At 33.5% G+C, this 25,295-nt stretch overlaps 1 protein-coding gene across 2 annotated transcripts; it reads left to right on the top strand.

The window, feature by feature from the left end:
* Window positions 1-3,101: 3,101 nt before the first annotated feature.
* LOC134234699 (uncharacterized) lies at window positions 3,102-24,815 on the top strand. 2 transcript variants are annotated; one of them, XM_062716753.1, is made up of 8 exons: window positions 3,102-3,233; window positions 15,868-15,981; window positions 16,946-17,071; window positions 17,758-18,111; window positions 20,552-20,686; window positions 21,315-21,398; window positions 22,925-22,997; window positions 24,125-24,815. In XM_062716753.1, the coding sequence occupies exons 2-8, from the start codon at window positions 15,948-15,950 to the stop codon at window positions 24,804-24,806; spliced, it is 1,488 nt and encodes a 495-aa protein (XP_062572737.1). In that variant the 5' UTR covers window positions 3,102-3,233; window positions 15,868-15,947; the 3' UTR covers window positions 24,807-24,815. The 2 variants fall into 2 exon arrangements, with proteins under 2 accessions (XP_062572737.1, XP_062572736.1); XM_062716752.1 differs by lacking the exon at window positions 3,102-3,233 and adding an exon at window positions 3,302-3,581.
* The last annotated feature ends 480 nt before the right edge of the window (window positions 24,816-25,295 follow it).

Below are 25,295 nucleotides of genomic sequence, written 5' to 3'. Positions count from 1 at the left end.
AAGAAAACACATGGGTTTTTTTATAATGCAAATTTAATTTCAACATTGATCAATTCCATTTTACTAAAATGTGGACGAGAGTTGATTTTTTTTTCTGCTGGAAGGCCTCTTATCTCTTTATATAGAAAATCTTCAAACTAAGATGCTTTTGTGAAACACTGATGCCTCGTTTGGCAGCTTTTGGAGAAGTTTCTTGAAGTCAAACTCCTCAAGGGATGATTACTTCCCAAAAAAAAAACAATCTATTTATAAAATTAGATGTAAGATCCACTCGCATACTCGCTAAACTAACGAATATGCGAATGGATCTTACATCTAATTTTAATTAGATTGCCCAAAGAAAAGACTTTTTTTAATGATTAAAAAGTAAAGGTTAAAGTTTTTTTGACAGTGGATCAAAATCAAAGGTCGAGGTTGAAAGGTAAAAAGTATTTATATTGATGGAAAGTTCTTGTAATAACGAAAACTCATCTTAAATACTGTAAAACCACTTATTAACGTGGGGTCAAATTTTCGTGGTTTGAGTAAAAATCTTGGTTCGTTGGGATTTGAATTCGTGGATGAAGAATTGTTGAGTAGTTAGGTATGTAACATTTTCATTTCGTGGTTGACATGAATTCGTGGGTCTCGTCATACCTCGAAAACAACGAAAATTAAACCCCCACGAAAATTTGTGATTTCAAAGTATGATAAAGGCCCTAGTACCAAGACTTAGCGTTCAAAAATGATGGTCAAGGTTAAAGTTTGACAAATTCTTGCAAAATTGAATGAAACTCCAAGGTCAAGATGTCAAATGTTATGGTATACCAAAAGAAAGATCATGTCACAAGGAATACAAAATGTGAAATAATGAGAGTCATAGCTCCAACCAATCAACAATTTCGGACAATGTTTTAAGTTTTTGCAAACAAACAGACAGACAAGAGAAAAAATGTTTAACCCTCAATTTTCGATTATGGGACATAAAGCATTTTGGTATAAGCTAGGACTATTTAATGTAAGAAAATGCCTTTTTAGACCAGCTACAGGAGTCCAAAAAAGATTGTATATTGTTTAATATCCCTCTCGAGAATATTTCTCTCATATGGAGACGCCACTACTTGCCGGTGAAGAGCTGTAAATTTTGTCCTATACTCGGGACTTTGGGCCATTAAGCAGGGAGGGATCTTTTTTGCGCCAGCACCTCCTGCGACACAGGACCTCCGTTTACGGTCTCATCCGAAGGACCGGTCTCCACGTCCCACAGTGGGATTCGAACCCGTGACGTAAGATCAACTCCTTACTTCGCGACTCTAGAGCAGACGCTCTAGCCACTGCGCCATGCGGGCGATTCCAAAAAATAAGAAAAAAGGTTGGAAGTAGACATTAATTTGACGACCCAGTATTTTCAAAAACAGGTATTTCACATCTTCGAAACGCCTCCTATTACATGTATCTTCCCTAACAAAAAAATACATAGTTAACTACAGTTTACTACAATTAACAGTTAACTATAGTTATAACTTTGACACTTTGAAAACTTTGATTTACTTTAGTGATAACTTTGACACAAAAACTTTGGCTTTGACACTGTGTTTGGCGAAAACTTTGACACTTTGAAAAACTTTGGCGAAAACTTTGACACTTTGAAAAACTTTGGCAAAGACTTTGAACACTTTGATTTACTATACTTTAAAACTATAGTTAACTATAGTAAACTACCAGACGAACCAAGATCACAGCAATTTACCTAAAGAAATAATGAGTTGTTGATCTAAAATATTGTGATACGTATCGTGTCACGGCACATTAATCGTGACAGATGTATTAATTGTTTTGATTTAGATGGAAGACTGCCCCATCATAGCCTAATAATCATAAACATTTAGTCAAATGTTATTATTAAATCCATTCCTTAAATAAATATGAACTCTTCCAAATAGAAAATAAAGATCAACGCGAAGGACGGTAACTCTATAAAAATAAAACGCATGAAATTTATTTTTCATATCATTTATTTGATATATAATACATTAATACTGTGACGGGTTCTTTAACTTCCTTCTGCAATATAAAAAAAGGTAATGAATCAAATTTCATAATTCACAATTTTTTTTCTACTCTTGCCAATCATAACTTAATTTCTCTTCATAAAATTGACTTGACAATAAAGGCAGAATTCTCTAATCACCATTTCTTTCATTAAATGCAGTATGGTTGGGACAATGGATAAAAGTACATTAAAATAAAAGCCTTGAAGTTCGAGTGCATTAAAAGTGTGTTTGAATTGAATACCTGCTCGGAAGGTATTCACCTTCAAATATTAAACGAACACCTACTTTTATTAAGACAATACATGTATATACGGTTAAATCAGAGAGAATTTTTATGTGTGTGTTGGTTTATATTGCCTAAAGATATACATCATACATTTCCTTTCCGTAATGAATTTTCTCTTTCTAAATTTTTTGCAAATTAGTATTTCAAGGAGCACAGGCGTTTAGATCGCTTAGGAAAAAAATTGAGTTGTTGAAAAAAAAAACTTTTACACACAAATTTTTTTAAGCGATCCAAAGGCCTTTGTCAAGGAGAGTTCATAAAGTTTTGATAAAAACATATTTAGAATCTATGTAGAAAATTCATTTACAATTTTAAAAACATGCACCTAAAGTAATAAAATACTTAACATCAAAGTATAATCGTGTAGATTTACACTTATTAGTCACACCACTTGCTAAGTGCATAAAGTTGATAAAGATATACAGTGTATTAGAGTGGTCGGAACTCATATTGCATATCAGTATAATGTACTATACATGCATTAGTTTGTATAAAATTGCATGTTGACCATTTGGAATCATCCGATCATATCTCGGAGCTAATGAAATTTACTCATTAGTAGAATTGTTGACTTGAAAGATTAATGGAATGTTTTTTTTTTTTCGAAAAAAAAAAGCAGAGAGAGAGAGAGAGAGAGCATGTGCAATTCTTTGTACCTGTGCATGAATACCGTGCATAAAATACATTTACATCTTGACGCTCTTCTCTTTTAATTATATATACATGTAAATTTCGTGACTTGCAAAACGATCATTTCCTCCCAGAAAAAAATAGCGTGTGAGTAAACAGACTTTCAGGGGATGAGGAATTTTGCTCACTTCAGAGCAATGTCCGGTTTCGTGCCTATGACTGAAAAAAAGAACCACAACATGACGGGCTCGTTATTCAAACGGACATCAGGAAACTAGAGTTAGGTATGAAATTCTTAAGATTCACTGCTTTAAAATGTTTTCCCTCTATCTTGAAACCCACAAGTGCTTTTAAGATAAAGCTTAGATTATGTAAAAAGTTTGAGAGAGAGAAAAAAAAAGCATGCATATTTTATCGCTCACACAAAAGTCACGTGATCTAAAACTATCGTCTGCAACAAGTTAAAGAAAAAAAATATAAGCACGCAACTCAAAAATCACTGGCATCAACAAGTGTTTATTGGAAAATATTACCCAAATATCTGCGGTGGGCTCCATCAAAATTCGGAGAGAAAATGTTTGGAATAATTTCCTTGATTTTAATGGATATCTTCATATTCACCTTGGGAGAAGGTAAATATGATATATACATGTATTATTTCCTTAATGATAACGTGTATTCGTGAAATATGTTAGCTTTTAAATTGATACTTAAATTCATTTATATAAGTTACGTATTTATAATAAGATAGAAACATGTTTAAGCCCCCCCCCTTTCCCTTCCCCATAGGACGCGAAGACCACGTGACATGTACAATGTATAAATGGGACGGTGGGGAGGCGGATTTTAGGTTGACAAAAGGACAACTGTCTTGTGATTATAATGTCATGATTCCAGCATTCATCTTATAAGTCTGTGAACTCTGAACACCTGGCTCACTTAATTTTATATGATATTACAGAAATTAAAGCGTGGGACGGAAATTTATCATTTTATCTTAAATCGCACATCCTTGGATCTAAACTTAAAGTTCTAGAAAAATAATATCTTTAGAGACTACCTTTATGCCGACGTCTTGGTAAAACATATTTTTCATATTTGATATTTTTTCTTTCTTTTGATTTATAAATCCTTAATACTTATGTGCACCTGAGAGAGAGAGAGAGAAAGAGAGAGAGAGAGAGAAAGAGAGAGTTTTCAATTTTTCTTGATACGTTCTGGCTGTGGTGAGGTATTTATCAAAAAAGTTTCCAACTGATCGACCAGGTGGAAATGTCTATAAAAGATTGATAAGACTGGATAAAAACGCATCATTTCTTAACGTATCGACAAGTGCGTATCGATAAAACACAGACTCTGTAAAAACACGGGCGGATCAAAGCTAACATACCGAACGAAGATTTAGAAGACAGGCGCGTATCAATAAGTGTACAAGACAGGCGGATCAAAGATTTCTCAGAAAAAAATTATAAAGATTGGCATGTATCATTAAAATATCCCCTCTGTTTAACAACACACGGGCGGATCTAAAGAAGCAAAGAACAAAACACAGATAGGCATCTATCAATAAAACTACATCTGTGCTTACAATATGGGGGTATCAAAAGAAAACCTGTGGCATATTAAAGCATCGGAATTCGGGGGGGGGGGGGGGTTGAGAGCCTTTAAATTTAAAAAATACGGAAAAATGAAGTTAATTTGCTAGCTGCCACACTAATTTCTGAAACACATATGTTGTCATTAAGTGCAAAACAATTTTTTGTTTATCATGACGTATGAAATGTTCGAAATAAAGGATAAACTTTAGACTCATAGGCTTAAGCAAAATGTTTCTTAATAGGCTCGGGCAGCACACATGAAATCGAATGAAATGATCGAAACATTTATTTACGCGTAATATTTCCCGTGGATTACCGAGTTTTTTTCGTATAATATTATGCAATGCTCAAGTGAATGCACACAGATTAGGTCTCTAGGATGAACATATATAGTATGTTGATACCATTTGACGATTTGTATAACGCAATTTGATCATTTCAGGAACTGATCCATTTTAAACAAAATATGGTAAAGTATGCATTTCTTGTACATGTGGTCTAGATCTAGGTTTCAAACAGAAATACATACATGTACAAAAATTGAAAAGAAAAAGTTTGCTATTACTACACATATATTTTGGGAATGTGGCGAAATTTCTACGTGTTTGGGAAAATGTGTTTTCAAATAAAACAAGTGTGAGGCAAGAGAATACATTGATATTTAAAGGTTCCCCAGAAGAAAAATGTAATTCAGAATTGCAAAGACAATCTTTTTCTCGAAGTATATATTGTATGTTATTGAAGCCTTCATTTGAGCTTGACTGTCACACACAAGACTTCGATTCTTTATCTGTGTTGGTATTTTCATACCCCCTTAATTGAAGATTATATAGTTTTGTTTTGTTTTTTACTTTGCCCATCTGCTTAGATGTTTGTCCGCATAAACTTTAATTTTCATATGTAAATTTCACGGCGGGTGTGACCAGGTCGGCAGGGGATGCTCACTCCTCCATGGCACCTGATCCCACCTCTGATGTTTTGGAGGTCCGTGTTTGCTCTGCTCCTATTTTGTATTGTTTTATGAACTCTTGATCTGGAATACTGTTCGTTATCTTCATATGCTTCATTTTCATAAGACTTTTTTCTTGAACCCTAATTGACCTTAGAATTAATTAACTCACCTTCACAAAACTTTACCAAACTCTTACCTGGCCAGAAGTTTCCAACGGTTTGAGCTATATGGCTATGCTACTTAATTATAGCATGTATATTGCTTGCAATATTTATTTACATGTCCTAATGTTTCTGACATCGACCTAGACTTTGGCTTAATTTTGAAAAACTTTAACCTTTGCAATTACTTGTGAATGGTTTTTGCAAGGGCTTTCATATTTGACAGGTTTATTCCTTGTGGTAAGACCTTTTTTGGCTACCAACAGTTTTGTTCGTTTGACCTTGATCTTGTCGTTACTTATCTAGATATCTTGACTCACTTTTTGTAAACTATAACTTTGGTCATAAGTCTGAAAATCTTGGTGCTAGGACTTTGGTATTGTACATTTGTATTACTTGAAACAAGACCTTTCTTTATGTAGTAACATTTTTTTTATCTTTTGACCTTGATCAAATATGGAGTTAATTTGACATGCATTTAAGAAACTTTCACTTTTCCATAGGTTGCCAAACGGGGGCACCAATGTTCTACAAACACATCTTGTTTTATGTGAGAAGAGGAAAGTGGGAAATTAACTTTTGATTTTAATTTGTGTACCACACACAACCACATACATTTATACCTGTTTTAATTAATATTAATGCCAGTAGCGTGGTATAATGTTAGTAATAATACAAACAATTAACAGCGACCGAAGAGTTGTACAACAATATTCCAATTTTAATTTCAGAGTGGGATCAAAATGAAATTGGAATAAAATAAAATTATTGATAATCTCTTCTTGTTGAGAGAGAGAGAGAGAGAGAGAGAAAGAGAGAGAAAGAGAGAGAGAGAGAGATTTGCTCTGTATTTTAAACAAATGCCATAAATCAAAATGTTTAATAATTATACCAAGGAGTAAAAGTGTGCCAAACTATCAATCTAAATGTTTTGAGGCATTTACTTTCAATAACATCGATTTCTGACATTTGTACTGTATGATAACAAAATGTTCACGAGAGGTTGATATAATTAAAGAAGCATCCAAATCCTCGGTTACAGAAACCTGAATCTAATTAAAACAATAATATTTAATTAGGATCTCGCTTTGAAAGAAATGATTGCCATTCCAACAAATTAACGCTCAGTGCAGAAAACTTGGAAGATCAGCTAGCCTGCTATCAACTAATTGTTCGGATTTAAGTATTCAAGTCTCCTATTGGTTTGCATTAGGAAGAATTTTATTTTTTGGAAGGTCTCTCTCTCTCTCTCTCTCTCTCTCTCTCTCTCTCTCTCTCTCTCTCTCTCTCTAATGGATAAATTCTTGAATCTCATAACATTATGTACTTCGTGATCAATGTGTGCGATAAAAAATCAAAGAAAATCAGCACTTTATCAAAAACATTCCAACAAAGAAACGATACATTTATCTAAATTTTTATTCTTTAATATCTTTTTCAAAATACGCAAGCTTCCAAACAATTTTCAATTGATTTAAGGACAGAGATTTCAATATTAGCATTATCTATTCCTTGTGATATGACCCACCCTTCACGAGTATAAATGTTTTTCAACTTTGATATTGGAGTTGTTTTGAAAAAAAAAACTTCACTATTGGCTTTCACTTTTGAACGGCTAGTACTTCGGCTTTCGTATTTCAAAGACATATTTCTTATGACAAGTCCATGCCTAGCATGATAACAAATTATTTTGACCCTTTGACCTTGGGGTTTGACCTATTTCTGAAATTTTTTTTTACTTTAATTAAAACTTTTGTACAGGTGCTACATATATGTTTTTATAGTACATGTATCTCACGTGTTTATTTCTTGTGACAAGGCCTTTCCTTTTGTATCAACAGTTTTGACATGTTGACCTTGATCTTAGAGTTTGACCTACTAAAAACACTACATAAATTCTTTAACTATTAATTTTGAAAGCTTGCTGCTACGGTTTATATAGTCCACTTGCGTATTTTTGTGACAAGATCTTCCCAATGGTTAAAATTCCAGCACTTTTTAGATTTTTGTCCTTGACCTACTTTTGAAAAAAAAAGTTTGCCATAACTTTTCAATGTTTGTTGCTAGGACCTTCATATTTCACAGGTGTTTTCCATGAAACAAGACCGTTCTATGGGTACCGACTTCTTCGATTTCTTAAGTCTTGACCTTGCAAAATTTGACCTTGCATATGAGAAACTTTAACCTTCATCAATCTTACAAAGGCATCGGTGTTTTACAAAAATATCTTTTTTTTTACTATTGTGCTACCAGGTATGTTTGTTTTATAAAAAATGGATTTTTGATATTGCGCTCTCTTTCTCTTCTCTCAATAGAAATATGTCAAATTCATTTCAAGAAAACAAAGTTTTATAAATGAGTTTAATATTTTTTTATGGCCCGGTAATCGAAGATTTATGGCTTTACAGTTTTTACCCTGTCTATCCATCTGTCTTTCTAGCTGTCCGTTAAGCTTTCTATCCGCAAAAACTTTGGCCCATAACCTTTGATTGGTTGGATATATCAATAAATACATGTAGCTTTCGTATTTCATATGTGTATTCTATGTGTCAAGGCCTTGCTTCTGGTTCTAACATTATTGACCTCTTTGGAATTTGGTATATTTATTAAACAGATGGACATACATCTTTGACCTTGATCTTGAAGTTTGACGCACTTTTGCCAGAAATGAAACTTTAACCTTGACCACTACTTTTGAACAGTTGGTGCTAGGTCTTTCAAACTTCACATGATTCTATATTTTTGACATGTTTATTCATTTTTTACCCCTTTATCTTGACTTACGAGTTTAGTCCACTTTTAAAAATAACCTTGGATAAAATTTTGCACAGTACATACAAAGGTGTATTATTTTACAGATGTATTCCTTGTGAAGGGACCTTAAATTGGCCTTTGAGTTTGAGCTTCATGTACTTTTGAAAAAACCTTGGCATTAATTAAGTGCTGGAGCTTTACATGTATATATCTTTCAGCATCGTATATATATATATATATATATATATATATTCTTATACTACATTTTCGGTAAATTTCTAAAGTGGGGGGGCCATAAATTAACATTTCCTATAGTGTAAGTAAGGTTGGGAAAAAAAGTGGGGGGGCCTTACTACGCCCCTGATCTTATGATAAAGACTTCCCCTGGGTACCTTTAATTTAGGTTTGACCTTGGAGTTTGACCTATATATTTAAAAAAAAACTTTTAACCTTGGTTTTAACATTTGACCTGTTCGTGCTTGGCCTTTCATATTTCACAGGTACATGTATATTCATCACAACGAGTCATTTCTTTGGGTACCAGCCTTTTTTTTTTTTAATTTCTTGATTAAATCCCGAACAAAAGCTGCGATACGCGGGGCATCAGTTTTTTCACAAAAATACACTAGGAGATTAATCAATAAACGTTTAAACCAATAACTGATTAGTTTTGTTAGATAAAATAAATGTCGTGAAAATGTAGAATCTCGTATATTTATTCACTAGAAGGACAAACATTCAGACAGACAAACTGGGGAAGAAAACCTTTTATCTATATAACTTAAGTTATGCAAGACCTGACCTACATAAAAATAGGCCAGCCAGTACACCACGGAATAGCAATAAAAGTTACACTGTAGATTAAATGTCGTGTCGTTACAGGAGGGAATAAAACTGACAAAATATATCTTGGTTTCTTTCATTATCCTGCAACATTCTGACTTCTCTCTCTCTCTCTCTCTCTCGACAATGGATATGGGGGCCCCTGGGAGTCAATTATATTTTTTACAGTGTATTTTAAAAATCATCTACCTTTGCTTCGATCCCTACATAAAAGTAAAATCTTATTACCCAAATACATGTATTGAACAATTGTTTTCCATTAAATACTTTTCTGCATACCTATACATTTTGAATTTTATGTTCAAGGTCGTCAAAAGAGGAAGGTCACGCTGAATATGATGGTAACTGTTCCCATATAATAAAAAATGCTTTCTGTTTTAAACAAAATAACTAAAGTTCATTTAGCTTCTGTTTAATGTAATACTGCTATATTTTGTGAACTTAATTTTCAGGAAAAACAAGATGTGTTTGAGAAACACTGATGCCCCCGTATTATTAGTTACCCCACCTCTGAGGAAAGTCACAAACGTGACGTCATGATAGGCACAGTATATGCGTGATGAAGCATTTAGTAGAGAAAACCATTTATAAACTACAGATAAAACGTAAATGTTTCATCAGTGGGGTAAATTCGCTACATAGTCATTTAGTGACAGGGTATCGGATGATACCTGGTTAGTAAATTTCATACCTGACTCGGCTCCGCCTTGCCAGGTATGAAATTTACTAACCAGGTATCATCCCATCCCCTGTCATTAAAAGACTATGTAATAACATTAAATAGTCTTTCAGTGACAAGGTATTTAGTAAATTTCATACCTGTCGAATAGGTATGAAATTTACTAACCAGGTATCATCCCATACCCTGTCACTAAATGACTGTAATTAATGAAACATTTACGTTCAATAATTTATAAATGGTTTTCTCTGCTATGCTTCATTTATGTGAACTTTGTGTTTGTGAATTTTAGATTTACACCGGGTAAAAACTGACCGGGTATGTGTTCATGTGACAACAACCAATTGTAAGCCAGGATTTCACAGAAAAATCAACAGAGGTGGGGTAAGGCAGCTTATGGCGAGGGTTGAATTCTCTCAAATGCATGTCAAACTCCAAAGGTCAAGGTCAAAAGTGTTGGTACCAAAAGGATCGTCTTGCTACAAGGAATTTCACACACCTGTGAAATATGAAAGTCTTATTTCTAACTGTTCAAAAGTTAAGACCATTAAAGTTTTTAAAAAGAGGGTCAAACTCTTAGGTCAAGGTCAAAAGGTCGAAAATACTTAAACCAGCTGAAAGGTCTTGTCACATTGAATACACACATGAAGGATGAAAGCCCTAGCTCCAATTAACTGTTCAAAAGTTATGGCCAAGGTTTAAGTGTTGTATCTTTTGTAAAAATAGGTCAAACTCCAAGGTCAATGTCAAAAGGTCCAATTTTTTTGGTTCCCTTAGAAAGGTCTTATCACAAGGAATACACATGTGAAAAATCAAAGCCATAGCCCAACCCAAACAATTGTTACGGGCTAGGCTAAAGTTTACGACAGAGGGACAAACAGACAGACAGGGCAAAAACAATATACCTCCGATCCGGGGGAGTAAAAATATATAACTCGCATATTAAACCATAGCTCACCAAAAGTATCTTTCTGTTACATGTATATAAACGTTTGCAACACATGCTTCTTTTATGCTCTAAGCTTAAGATGTTAAAATACATTCATTTTCGAAATGTATGAATCTTTAACATTATCAATATTTTAGATAAACCTCGTCTCCTGCGCACCCCTACGGCACGTTCTAATTAAATTATGAAAACGAATCACTCAGCAAAACTGCTTAAGACTTATTCTAGAAGCTTAAAAATTTGAAGAAAACTTATTCATGAAAACGAAAAGAATTATACTCCTTGAAAAAAATTCAATAATGATAGGTCTAATTAGTATGATATATGTGTTCATTAGAAGAGCTAGGTCAGGAGGTCAAATGAAATGAAACATCCGGAAATTTTTCAGACATAATGAAAGTGGGGAACAACAGAAGAAAGATATATGTATAGTTTATGTGTTAAATAAACCACACTCAATACAGATATAAAATTTCTTGCTCAATTGTTTTTCGAAAAATGTTTGTATAATGAATTTAAGAATGCCACACATTATACATGCATGTACAAAGATAGTCAAACTTAGAACAAAACTGATACGCTTCCTCGTACAAATATACAGATATTAGCCACACCTGAAATCACAACGCAATCATATGAGGTCGTCAGGGGATGCTAACTCCTCTTGGGCACCTGATCCCACGTCTGAAATTGTCGGGGGTCTAATACCTTCTTCACAGATTTGAAGTTTTTAAAAGATAAATTGGAGAACTTTATAATATCTATTTACACTGGGAAGAGGCCCATAGGGCGTAATAAGTTTTTAAAACTTAAGGATATACGATCCTCAGCCAGGAAGGATAACTCTTTAATTTATAATTTAATTCAAAAAGTCTTCAAATAAAGCTTGAAATTGAATTTTTTTCATGCAACAATTTTCATTTTATGCCTCTACGTATGATTCAATGTTCTTTAAAGTTTTAACAAACGGTATTAAAAAAGTTGACATTTGTACCTAATAAAATTAAGTAAAACTTGCATATTTAAAAAAAAGATTTCTTTTAATTTAGCCTTAGTTACCAATGTTTATAAGCATGATTTGAAATTAGAAGTGATTTATGGTGTTTTCTTTGAAAGGAAACATTTCATACACTATGCATTATGAAACAATGGAAGTAAGTAGGAGAAAGTAAAGTGCCAAATAAGTGTAAAATTCATGCAATTTTCTTTAAAAGCCTGGATACCTATGATTTTTATTCCTAAAATGTATTTCTTGATCAAGTATCAATTAAAAAATATGCAGTAGGTAGTTCAAATCGCATTTCCTGAAAAATTATTTGAGATTTACTAATTTTCCCTATATAATATGATTAAATTTAGAGATGAAATTAAAAGAAACACCGTGGGTAAATACATTTTAATTTGAGAATTTAGAGACATCTGTGTGAGTATTTTCAATTACTCAATGCCTGATTTTCAGAACCTGAGGATCGGATAACCTTAACCTTGTGTTCAATCCTTTTGTAGTTACATGTATAAAGTACAATAAAATTTGTTCAAACCATCAAAGTGATTATTCTTGCATGCATATATTTGAAAGCGACTTCAGTCTATTCACTGCTTTGTCTTTCTTTACCTTAGCTATGATGGTAATTCTGAGTGAAACCTTTATGCAAGCCAATAGGACTCATTCGAGATTCGAGTTTAAAAATACGAGATTCGAAATTCAAGCTTCGAGATTCAACATCTACATCAACCAATCAAAAGGCGGTTTATTACTCCCCATTGCTAAGTTTGGACTATCAAGAAATCAGTTAGTATGATTTACCAAAGAGGTTATTTGACCTAGCTTGCCCTGACTATGAAAATGCTTGCATAGTTAATACTTGAAATGGTAGATAAATATACTTGGATTTTACTTTAAACCGTAGATAATTCTTTCAAATCTAGCTTGCATAAAATATTACATGTATTTTAAGGAAACCTGATCTTGCTATTCCGAGAAATCCACTGCTGACCGAGGCACAGTCGTTCTATGGACGTTCGGTGACTCTATAAAAGAAAAAGAAATAAATTTCAAAATATCAATGTGAAAAAATGCAATGTAATTAGCTCATGTTTGGGGCAGGGTTTCATTTCTACAGCGAAGACATCTAGGAAACGTTTTGGAGAACAACAAACACCTCGATAGTAATTAGATAAAGAGTTGTTTGGTGCATTATGGGTAATTAAGTGTTAAGGCGAAAACTGTTTGATTATAGGATAAAAGGCTAGACAGATTTTAGTAACGATAAGATCACATACCTCAGCCTTTATTAAGAGAACTAAAGGTTGTAGGATATTTTGCTTTCTAATCGGATCAAAATTCAGGCTAAAGCAGTTGTAAATTCTAATGCTACAGTTTCGGAATTGTGGCAAATATTTTGAATACATATAGGAGCAACATTTCTTTAGTTCACATAATGTATTTAAATCTATTAAATAGGTTAAATGTGTTTTTACTATGTCCACATCTCTGCCTTTCTATCAATAACTTTTTAAAACAAGATGTGTCTATGAAACACTATGCACTCGGCGACAACAAAGTTCGAAAAGCTATTTTTAGCATATAGATCACAGTCAAGGTAACAAGGTCTTTGACCTTGGTGTCATTTGAAAGAACTTCATTAGTGGAGTATGCATACTAAATATGTAGTCTCTATCTCTTATGGTTCAAAAGTTATGGTGAAGGTTCAAAAAGGGTATTTTTAGCTTATAGGTCACAGTCAAGGTCACAAGGTCATTAACCTTTAAGCCATTTGAAAAAACTTAATTAGTGGAGTATGCATACCAAATATTAAGTCTCTATCTCCTATGGTTCAAAAGTTATAGCGAAGGTTCCAAAAAGCTATTTTATAGGTCGCAATCAAGGTCACAAGGTCATTGACCTTGGTCTCATTTGATGGAACTTAATTAGTGGAGTAAGTAGACCAAAATTGAAGTCTCTATCTCTCATGGTTCAGAAGTTATGGCAATGGTTAAAGTTGACAACAGACAGACAAACAGATACACAGACATAAAAGTATAATAAAATTTTGTAACGTGCAAGGGAGGTCACTGCCTGTGAACCCCCGCAGGCTCGTATCCGTGATAAAAACGGATAGCCTTGAGATGCTGCAAATATGTACAATGCGCAGTCTTAATCACTTGGTACTGCGTTATATAAGGTCTTTACTGGTAGCGAACAAGTGACACTGGCAGGGAAGTCCACACACCAGCGCACTTCCACAAGAGACAAGCAGGGATGACCGCACACTTGCCCTTGCGCAGTGACAAGCAGGGATGACCACACACTTGACACTAATACGGTTCTAGTCTAGAGACACTGGCAGGGATGTCCGCACACCAATGCTCTACCACAAGATGCAGGCAGGGATGTCACACACCTGATCTTGCGCAAAATGTCCGCACACTTGCTGCTAAGAGATGCCAATCACAGAGCAGGGGTGACCACACACTCTGTCAAGTAATAAGCAGGGATGACCACACACTTACTACTTAAAACAGTACAATATAAGCAGGGAAGTCCGCACACTTATATGTACACACACAGGTTTGTCAAGTTTTACCTCTAGGACCGACCTCGCAATCCTCGCCAGTAAAAATCCTATATATCCTAACACCATCTAAAATACTTAGTGATTATTTATTTACAAAGTAATTAAAACACGAATCAAGCTTCCAATCAACCAATCTTTAGTAATCCAACTAGTGTAACATACAATGATTATTATTGATAACTTTAATTCAAATTCAACACTAACATGACTAATTAAGTATTTATTTAAGCACATATATAATTAGTTATTAAAATGACAAGGGCGATAACTTTCGCTATAATGAAAATATAGAAAACGGCTTTCCGTTTCAATTTAATACATAAACGTTAACTCTTCTTTTGTATGGACATTTTTACAAGTTTATGCTTAACCTGTACATGCACGGTATCAGGATGAGGCTTAACAAAACTGTATCAATATAGATAAAATTGAATTTTGTACAAATCAATTAAGTGATTATATAAGAAATTTACAAATATTTGGCAATTTTAATTGAAATAGTGTACAGCATACCTGCATATATAGTCATTCTAACGGTTAGTCATTTCAGCAAAATACCACGTATTTTAATGCATACCCTCATAATCCCTCCTCCCCTCTCCTTCCTTAAAAACAAGATGTTCTTGTTAGATACTAGCTTGTCCCGTATTGATGTTCCCGTATGGCAGATTGTGGTAAAGGCTGAAGTTTCTTATATGCAACTCAAGCTAAAAAGGTCAAGAGAGACACGTTGTTACTCAAAGAAAAGACTTGTTTTAATAAATATACCTGTGAAATATGTATAAGCCATATATAAGACAAAAATTTTGTCTTTCCATAAAAATATTATAGCCAAGCTTAGTGTTTTTGGATGAAGCCCAAGATTAAGGTCAAAGAGTCAAAATGAATTTACTCCAAGGTCAAGGAAAAACATCAAAATTGTTCGTAGGTATCGTCAGAAGGAAGAACCTACTGTGGAATACGAAGACCATAGTGCAAACTATTTATAGTTATGTCCAAGGTTAAAAAATAATTTTAAAGTAAGTAAAAATCAAAGGTCAAGATCAATAGCTAGATAAATTAAACATTTTCATCCATGAAAAAGGCTTACCACAATAAAAAGACATGTGAAGTGTTTAAGCACTAACATCAACTGTTAACAAGTTACATGTAGGGCCAACCTTAACATTGGGTAAATTCAGAAGTGGGTCAATTTCCAAGGCCAAGAGGTCAAATATCCCCTAAAAGATCGTGTGACAAGGAATACTCAAGTGAAATACAAGAGTTAAAATTCAACAGATCAAAAGTTGTGGGCAACGGTTTTTACGGTCAAACAGCCAGGACAAAATCTAATTCTCCTGAAGCTTCTGTTAAGAAAGCATATAATGGACATTCATTTTTGAATGATATATTGATCTTTTACAGAGAGCGCTTATCGTTGTGCCGTGACGATATGTAACCGTGGTAAAGAAGACTTGTCGCCTCTCCATTGTCAGAGCGGATCTATGCTGATCACCGAGGTCAATAGTGCAGATACAGGTAAGAAGGAGAGGGATTTCAGAATTATGTGTCAGAGTTAAGGAGGCTGGATCATGCAATACATTTTGAGGCTTTACACGGGATGGGTCAATTCTCAATTATGGTTTCAAAAAGTAGTATTTGGTTTTTATCCAAACTGAGAAAGTTTATTTCGTGTAAAATATTTTAAAATGTGTTGAGACTCGGTTTTAAAATCAATGTCCAAGATTTTCAACAAAGATTCAAACTAATACCGGTAAGAGTTAATAATCCCATGTAAAATACTTCGACCTTGATCATTCAATATGACCTTGACCTCACTATAACTATTTTATATTTACCGGTAGCAGAGATAAGGAGAATTAATTGTTTATCATTTTTCATGAAACCTCATATTAAATAAAAATATACTGACTTAAATAAATTAAAAACATATTGGTGAGAGCTTATTTTAAAAAAAAAACCGGTTACAATTTCCTTTATTTTAAACTTACATTGAATATCTCATTTGAAGATATCAATTCAAACTTCATAAATCATATATATAATACAAAATAAACTTATTAACAATAATCAAAATCAGATCCATTGACCTGCTTACATAGATCGCCAGACAACATTTTTACAAAATTCATAGGGCACAATAGTCATTTTTTACAAGATCTTTTCTAAGACATCAAAGAATCCTGAATCATTTTAGACTGCATAAAAAACGAAAATTATTGCATGAAAAGTTTTCAGTTTCAAGCTTCATGTTGATTTTTTTTTAATATTAAATAAAAGATTTAGGAGTTATCCTTCTTGACTGAGGCTCGGATATCCTTAAGAGATCAAACATAATCCTTTTTATTTGACATATCTAAAATCTATTTAGCTGTTTGATAATACAGGAAATCCACACTCAGGTAACATTAAACAATCTGTTCAAAGTTAATTACATGTACGTACATTTAATTTATTACTCAATTTTTTTAATTTCACTTAGGGGAGCCGAATGCCCTTGCCTTTCAGAACATGCGGCGCATGTGTATGGGAAAACCGGATTGTCCAACTGAAAAGTTCTGTGAACAGAATGGAGTCAGTTTACACGTGGTTTACCATTGTATAGAAGGTAAATGTACATTTATGTAATAAGAAGCAGGTAGGCATTACTGTAACCTCAATAAAACTCTAACCGGATGCCCACCTGTTTCCGGAGGATGAGAACCGCCTTAATGAGCGCTCATAGACTACAAAATTTACATTCATGTATTTCCTTTAAGCGCAAGAAGACATTTTTGTCAATCAACGTAATTATTTTTGAAATTGGTACTTACATTGAATCTCCACAAATTTCTTGTATAAATATACAGTGTAGCAGAACATCGTTTGATAAAGGTTTCTTGAACACAGCAACCCGAGATAAAACCGTCAAGTTAAAATCCCAAGTGTTGTCATAAATGAGCCAATTAGTGTTAAAAAACTGATTGAAATTCATAGAATATTGAAAACCTATGCTGTAACCGATGTATTTTTCTATATTCACTAAGAGCTCTCAAAAATCAAATTTTATGCAGGCTTTAACTTAATTTATTTCTTTGAGTTTGGAATTGTAAAAATGTACTTCACTATATCTTCAACTCCCTTGGTGCTAATCGAAATGCCATTTAATTTAAGCTTAAGATGTACATGTAGATGAACGCAAAAACAACGGAATTCAACGTGTCCTGAAATTGTACCCATGAAGAAAAGTGAAAATTCACTCTTTCAAATTATATTTATTTATCATGTTCGATGATATAATTTTTTTATTTTCAGATACCACTATAACCTGCGAAGAGAGTCAGGAAATAATCAACACAACACAAGGGGTGGTCAAAAACCTGGCCTACCCCTCCACCGACAAATCCACGTGTTCTGTGAGGGTAAAAGTCCCCGAAGACTCGTACATTAACGTCATCATTCACGACATGGAGCGACTGGCTTCCGGGCCGGACTGTGACGGAGGATTATCTCTGCGCACGACCCGGAAGTGTAATTTTGACGAAACTTTTCCGCGTAAAACGCTGTGCACCTTTAGCGGAAATGTTACGGTGATTCAGGCCTGTGGTGACGTAGACATAAGTATGACGTCAAGCAAGGAGGGCTTCCGGTTCTACATCTCATTCATAGGTATATTTTCTCATAATACAAAAGAAGTTATATACAACTGCCTAATTTTGTTATATCCCCTAGATGCTTTTTGTCATGAACATGTACCACTAAGCCTAATTTTGTTATATCCTCTAGATGCATTTTGTCACGATAACAGTACATATTTGTCACCTTTTTCTACATAAATTACGAAATTGCTGCGTGGCAGTCTGGCACAGAGGTTATCCAGAGCGTTTGCAATAGATTCGCGGAGTAAGGAGTTGATTCCTATGTCGCGGGTTCGATTTCCTCCGCGGAATGTGTAGACCGATCTCTCGGATGAGACGGAATTTTACGGAGTTCATTGTCGCAGTCAGTGCTGGCACGAAAAAGATACCTTGAGCACATCTCGAAAGCCCTGGGTGGTCCTGAAAATTTGCAGCCACCCACCAACAACTGGAGGCGCTCCGTATGAGTGAAGAATTCTCGAGAGGGACAATAAACAAAAGAACGGTTTTTGAAGGTTGGAAACCTGTTTTTTGCAAAGATTGAGCGATTATTCTGAAGGACAATTACTCTTAAAATATTTATATCTTCTGTTTCGATTCCTCCTAAAAGAATTGTAAATTAAGAAAACAATATACGTAAATTTATTTCTGTTCAGTTTTCCTATAAATATTGCACAAATATACAAGAAAATACTTACTTATGGCAGTATGTAGACATATATTCACTACCGAATTAATTATCCCCTTAGATTCCAAAAATTTCCCTGTCATTTCCCTGTCAGTCCCTAACATTTTACTGTTGCGTTCCCTGACTTTCTCCTTTGATCCCCTGTCGTTGTCACTGACTACCCTGTCCACTACATGTCTCCCCTGTCTACTCCATGTCGTCCCCTGACATTCCACACCCTGTCGTCACCTGTCGCTGTTCCTGTGTATTTCGACTTCCCCCTGTCAGCCCCTGACAATTCATTTTGCCAATAAAACGGATTTAAGATATATACTTGTTGCAAATCATGAGTGAGAAATACGACTTGGAAATTGTTAATTTTTTTTTTTGGAAAATATATATAGAGTTAGTAATAAGTTTTAAAATACTTTTTTAATACCTCAACTAAATCTTCTGTATAGTTTCTATGATTTTTATTGGTTGTTTAAGTTAAGTAGTATTTCGGAAAAATCTAATGACAAGGAAATGCATTGATTCTGAAGAATAAAAAATTAACTACCAATTTATTGTATCTTGTGAAGCCAGATGGCATATTTCCCTAATAAAAAATAGTATTAATAGTAAACTATAGTTTAATATAGTTTAATGTGGTTATAGTTAATCGGAGTTCCAAAGAACTATATGCGGTATATTGCATATTTTTGCCCCCACAAAAGTCAAATTTTGAAAACTTCCTGAAATGTGCTTTCAATAAATTGTATGAGAAATATAAATTAACAGAAAATATTATATTGTCAAAGCAAAGTATTCACAATTTTTGTTTTTATGAGTTACAAAGTAGTCCGATTTTATATCCTTTTTACTAAGAGGACAAAAAAAAATTTCAACAATTTTTAGCTTTAAAATTTATAGAGCGCAAGTTTGTTCAGGAACAATATTGATATATTTCATTGATATTATCATTCTACACATTATATAAAAATATTGATCCTGAACACACATGCGCTTAATTTTACTTATCGACTAAATATGTACATTTTTCTGTAAAATTCATAAAAAACAGAAATTTACGTCATGTTTGTGACGTCATTACGTACATATGGCGTCATTACTTATGAAAATATTCAGTGCTTTGATCTTTATCGAACTTCTTTGAAATATCTTTTAGTGTAATACCTGTCTATCTAAAAAAAAAAAGGAAATTTAAATTTTCGGGAATAAATTATCAAATCTAAGCATTGGAATTAAACACATAAAAATAACGATATGCATGCATAAATACATGAATTAAATAGATGACTCAGTAATGAAAAAGAATTATTATTTTATTAATTTATTATGTTAATAAAATATAGCTTAAAATGGACTTAAATGAATAGATAAATAATGCCAGCACCTACGCGTCCTACAGTGGGATTCGAACCCACGACGTTAGGATAAACTTCTCACTTCGTGACTTTAGAACAGACGCTCTAACCACAGCACCATGCGGGGGACTAATAATTAAGTTACTTCCAAAGCATTGTGTTAATGCAAATTAATCATCAGAATTCATTATTTTGAGACTCCTATCTCATTCATTTCTACATTATTTCACTGAGATTAGACTTGATGATTAGTCATGTTGAATTCCATGGATTATTTTTACATTTATAGGTTCATTTCTTTGCAATAAATACTACTGTAAAAGTACTTCCTTTAATTTATCAGTATTTTACATAATTATATAAGTATCATTGATAAGGCACATATTTATTTTTATGTCACCATCATAACCTTTGATTATAAAATGTTTCTTTAACAGTAACTCCAAAAGGTGAAATACCACGTGACAACTACCTGGACCCGATATCCAATCAGTGTCCTCCAGGCGCTTCTATCGACAAAAACGTCGACAGTTTTCCCATCGACTCGTACCCCGACTCGGCACACGGCAACGGTAAAGCTTTCCTAACCTTACAAAAGAATTTTTAAAAATCCTGAAATACAAACTCATTAGAAACTTAGACTTTAGCATGTTTTTTTTCATGAGTTATAAAACACCTTCTCGGAGTAAAATCAGCAATGAGCCTGTATAATTGTCAAACGTCAACGACATAGATTAACTGTTCTTGAATCATTTTGAAAATGGTTTGTTTTTTGCAAGTCTCCATTATCTGCAATTTGAATTTAGTGGGTGGGAAGAAGTGTTTACAAGCAAAACCCCAAATAATTAACACCTTATATATCTAAATTATTGTAGCTCTTATTTTTGATTAGCACCTTTCCCTATCAAAATACGTCAGAAAATAAAATAGCATTGCGTGTCTGTGGGTTTCCTAAGTCACATGTAAGAATACTGACATTTTCTTTTTATATATTCTCCTGTCTATGGAAACAGATTTTGTTGGCATTGGCAAAACGTCTTAAACCCTTCATTATCTCCGGCCTCGTGTGTTTACGTCTATAGTGTGTAACACTCTATGTAGGTGGCTTGCTTTAGATATATACCAAAGGAATCCAGAAAATGAAACACGTCGGAATCATGTCCCTATCCAGTCAACATCATGGCCTTCTGTCTTTTTTAGATCAGAGAAAGAACGAAACCAAAACTCTGGTCACCATCCTGAATGGAGATTCCGTGTCATCCGTGGACTATACCGAGAGGGCTGGTAAGATTGTCCAAGGAATTTTATTGTATTGTCCTGTGCACTTAGTAGCAATATGTTCTTATTTATTATTTCGTTCTGTCTCTTTTTTTTCCACAAAAAAAATTTAACAACAGTTCGGTACTATGAATGGATTTGGGGATGCAAAATAATGTAATGCCGGTTTTTTTTTATTATTTTTTTAAATTTTCTTTAATTTGACGGTTTATAAATTTGATCGATTGGTCGCATAATTTTTTTTTTTGTAGCTAAAAATTAATAGTTTAATATTAGTTGTATCATGTCATTTGATTGGATAAAAGATTTGTCATATAATGTATAACATAATTTTAGGGATGTCAAAATATTAGTTTTCCTTAGTCGAACATTTGATTGCATTATTCGAACGATAGTCGACTATTCGGAGCATTTATTATTTTTTTATTGCATAGTATTTTTGAAACCTTATTAATTAGAATAAATTGGAAAATTGAAAAAAATGGGGAATTGTAAACACACACTATCCACACCTCCGATGAAAATGATAAATACTGTTTGTTCAATTAATGATTGCCCAAGCTATATATAAAAATGTATTTTATGTAAGATTATTGTGTTAATAATTATCGAACTTAAAAACTTCACGGCTATGCAAATATTGTGCGTTCCTAAGCATTTGAAATTCCTAGAGTTTATAGATATAATTAGTACAAGTCAATTAAATAATTTTCATAGCCCAGTTTTAATTTACAACTTACAATAACAAAAAAGTCAGCGATTGAGAAAAATTAATAATTTAATGTACAATGTGGAAAATTATTTATATACTGTGACTGTGTTTGATCATGTCATACACTATACAGCTGTATAGTTTGAGGATAATTTTGAAGAAAAATTTCATTATATATTTATTTAATATTCGAATGTTGTTTCATTAACATAATTTACAGTCGAATAGTCGTATTCACATCCCTACATAATTTACATACGTCACAATGAGTTACGCCAAAAAAGTCTCCGCTTGACGTTATTATGCTCAATTTGAAGCCATTTTTGCAAAGCAGTTTATAAAAAAGCGTAAACTGCCCCAAGTTATGTTATATTGTATGACAACATTAAGGTTAAAGTAAGCCTCATTCCTTATGATTTCATTTCAGTTAAAACAATAAAACAATTTGTCCTCTAAAATGGCTTCACATTAAGCATATTTTAAAATTAACGTCAAGTGAGTAATACGTTTTTGACATAACTCTTTGTAACGTAGGCAAATTATGCTATGTTAAATAAAATCTTTTATCGAATGAATTTACGTGTTACATGTGAAATTATATTTTTGTTAAGATGTAATCAAAACACAAAAGAATAAAAGAAAAAAGAAACTTGTATTATAGTTACATTTCCCGTCAATCACAACAGAGATATTATAAATCCTAGAGGTATATATTAAGATTTTGGCGTTTTTACATTCGGTGTCGATTTCAAAGCAAATTTTTTTGACTAAAAGGCAATTATTTGTAGACATTGTTTCAAGTTCAATATTATTATTTTAGTGTTTTACGTGGCGTTGATTGTGGCTGCCCTGAGTTTAACTGGACTGATTGTAGTCACCGCCATCTGTATCAGGTACATATAAAAGCCATCAAAAAGTTCATTAATAAAAAAATCTCTTAATTGTTTTAAGTAATGCCTATTTATATTCAAAATTTTAAAATACTTTTCATTCAAGTGTATGTAAATGTTTAAGAGAAACAGGTTTTCCGAATATCAGATATTAATAAAAACGTTTTGCTCTCGATGGCATTTTCAAAAGTTATAGATACATGTAATTGTCAGGGAGCACAAGGCGGGTATGACCGGTCGGCAGGGGATGCTCACTCCTCCATGCCACCTGATTCCACCTCTGATGTTTTGGAGGTGTCCATGTTTGCTCTGCTCCTTATTTGTATTTTTAATGGACTTTTGAACTCAAATCTGTATAATATTATCTCCACATATTTAATGGTTAAAAACAACCAGGTTATCCGACTATCAGGTTATTAAGAAATGGGTCAGGACTGTAAATATTATACACTGCGTCTCGACAGACTTGACCAAGGCGATAAGTGATGCATGTTAATTAGTGTTAATAGACTGATATCAGTACGCAGCTGCTTCACAGCATGTATAATCGAAATTTGATTAATGGTCAATAATAACCTTTCTTTTAAAATGCCTATTTTAAAATGTTAATTTTAATTGATTATAACATTCATACAAAAATTGAAAAAACGATTTACCTTAGTTTGCAAAAACAAATTACATGTAGTCAAAAGTCTAGAAAACAGGATAAGATTCTTGACGAAAAAAGGATTGCAGAAAGTTGATAAAAATAAAAATTTATCACATAAAAACTGTAAAAAATGTTAAAATCAACACATCCTACAATCAAATATATACTATTGATATTAAGGGTTTATACGAGCATAACCAGGTCATTTACATATTATATGGTGACAAGAGTTAGGGATACGTGCAAATAAGAATTAACTACGCATGCCCATAAAATATCTGCATACACATAGCCAGTAATTTATAGATGTATGTTAGTGGATAGTTCACAGAAATGATACTCCAATTTGTTTTTATTAAAAAGATATTGAAACATACTTTAATTGAACTTTGCCTGACATTCTTTATTATTTCTTATGTCATCTCTTTATGAGTGAAAGGTATTGAAATGAATCAATCAATCTTTTTTCATTTTCATTTAGAAGACAACACCAGCTGAAGTACGGTGGTAGCATCGACATCGCTTCATTAATCAGCGGACGTTCTGCTTCTCTGGATGTAGGAGCACTCCGATCACTTCCTCTGATGTCATCATCTACGTCATCAGGACAACAAAGTAACCCTGGAAACAGTCACGCTCGACTTGAGGAAGGTTACAGTGTCGTGGCTGATGAGATTCCGTACACAGAGCCCACGGACGAATTGAGGTCCCCGGCTTATGCAGAGGTAGAAGATAACATCATATCCGGGAACGCGACGGTTTCATCTGAGAGGGGCTCCGAAAGATTTCCGTTTGGTTTACCAGGAACAAACCTCTTAACTACAGAAAGGAAGTCGGTAGAGAATGTTTATTCGGACTTATCGGACAAGAACGTGTACCATGAAATTTCAGACGATTTGATAAGAGCAGAAAATGTATATGTTCCAAGTCAAATTCCTCCTATGACCTTGTCCATATTTACTGGAAAAAGAAATGTAAATAAAAGCAAGAACAAGAGTTTACAGTCGATAGGGAAGCGAGATTCAGAGGAGACATACATTTTGTGTCAAACACCAGAGAAAGACAGATCACCCTCTCCTGATTCTAGAAAATACGATTCAGATGGAAGTCTGATCTCTTTAGAAAATGACACATATGATATTTATCAATCTGTAGATGTGTAATGAGAGAGAGAGAGAGAGAGAGAGAGAGAGAGAGAGAGAGAGAGTGGGGTGAAAGAGTTAGACAACGAGAGAGGATCAAAGAGAAAGAGAGAGAGGAGCAAAAAAGTGCATCAGAGAGAGAGACAGAGGTATGACAGTTAGACAGAGACAGGGGGTCAGAGAAAGAAAGAGGTGGGGAGGATTCAAACTGTAATATTTGTCATGGTAAATTGTTAAAAACTGTAAAAAATTGTCATAGTATTTTGTTAACAATTTTGAAAATGCAAATATTTTTCTAATAAAATTGTCGTTTTACGTGAATTAATGTGTTTTGTTTAAAGTTATCCACACCTTGCGTCCTTGACGTGTAACAGTTACTAGCATGCAAATAAAGTCTTTACCACATACGTGTGGTGAATACTACCAATTAGATATACCTTTGATTCTGAAATGGATATGCCTTAATTATAGATAGCACTCCCGTGTTTTGAAAAGCACTCGATTCAATTT

This window comes from Saccostrea cucullata, unplaced genomic scaffold (assembly GCF_032062105.1).
Source record: "Saccostrea cucullata isolate Sc308-1 unplaced genomic scaffold, CSIRO_AGI_Scuc_v1 ctg889, whole genome shotgun sequence".
Taxonomy (NCBI): Eukaryota; Metazoa; Mollusca; class Bivalvia; order Ostreida; family Ostreidae; genus Saccostrea; species Saccostrea cuccullata.
This window is presented reverse-complemented; position numbering and strand designations above follow the sequence as displayed.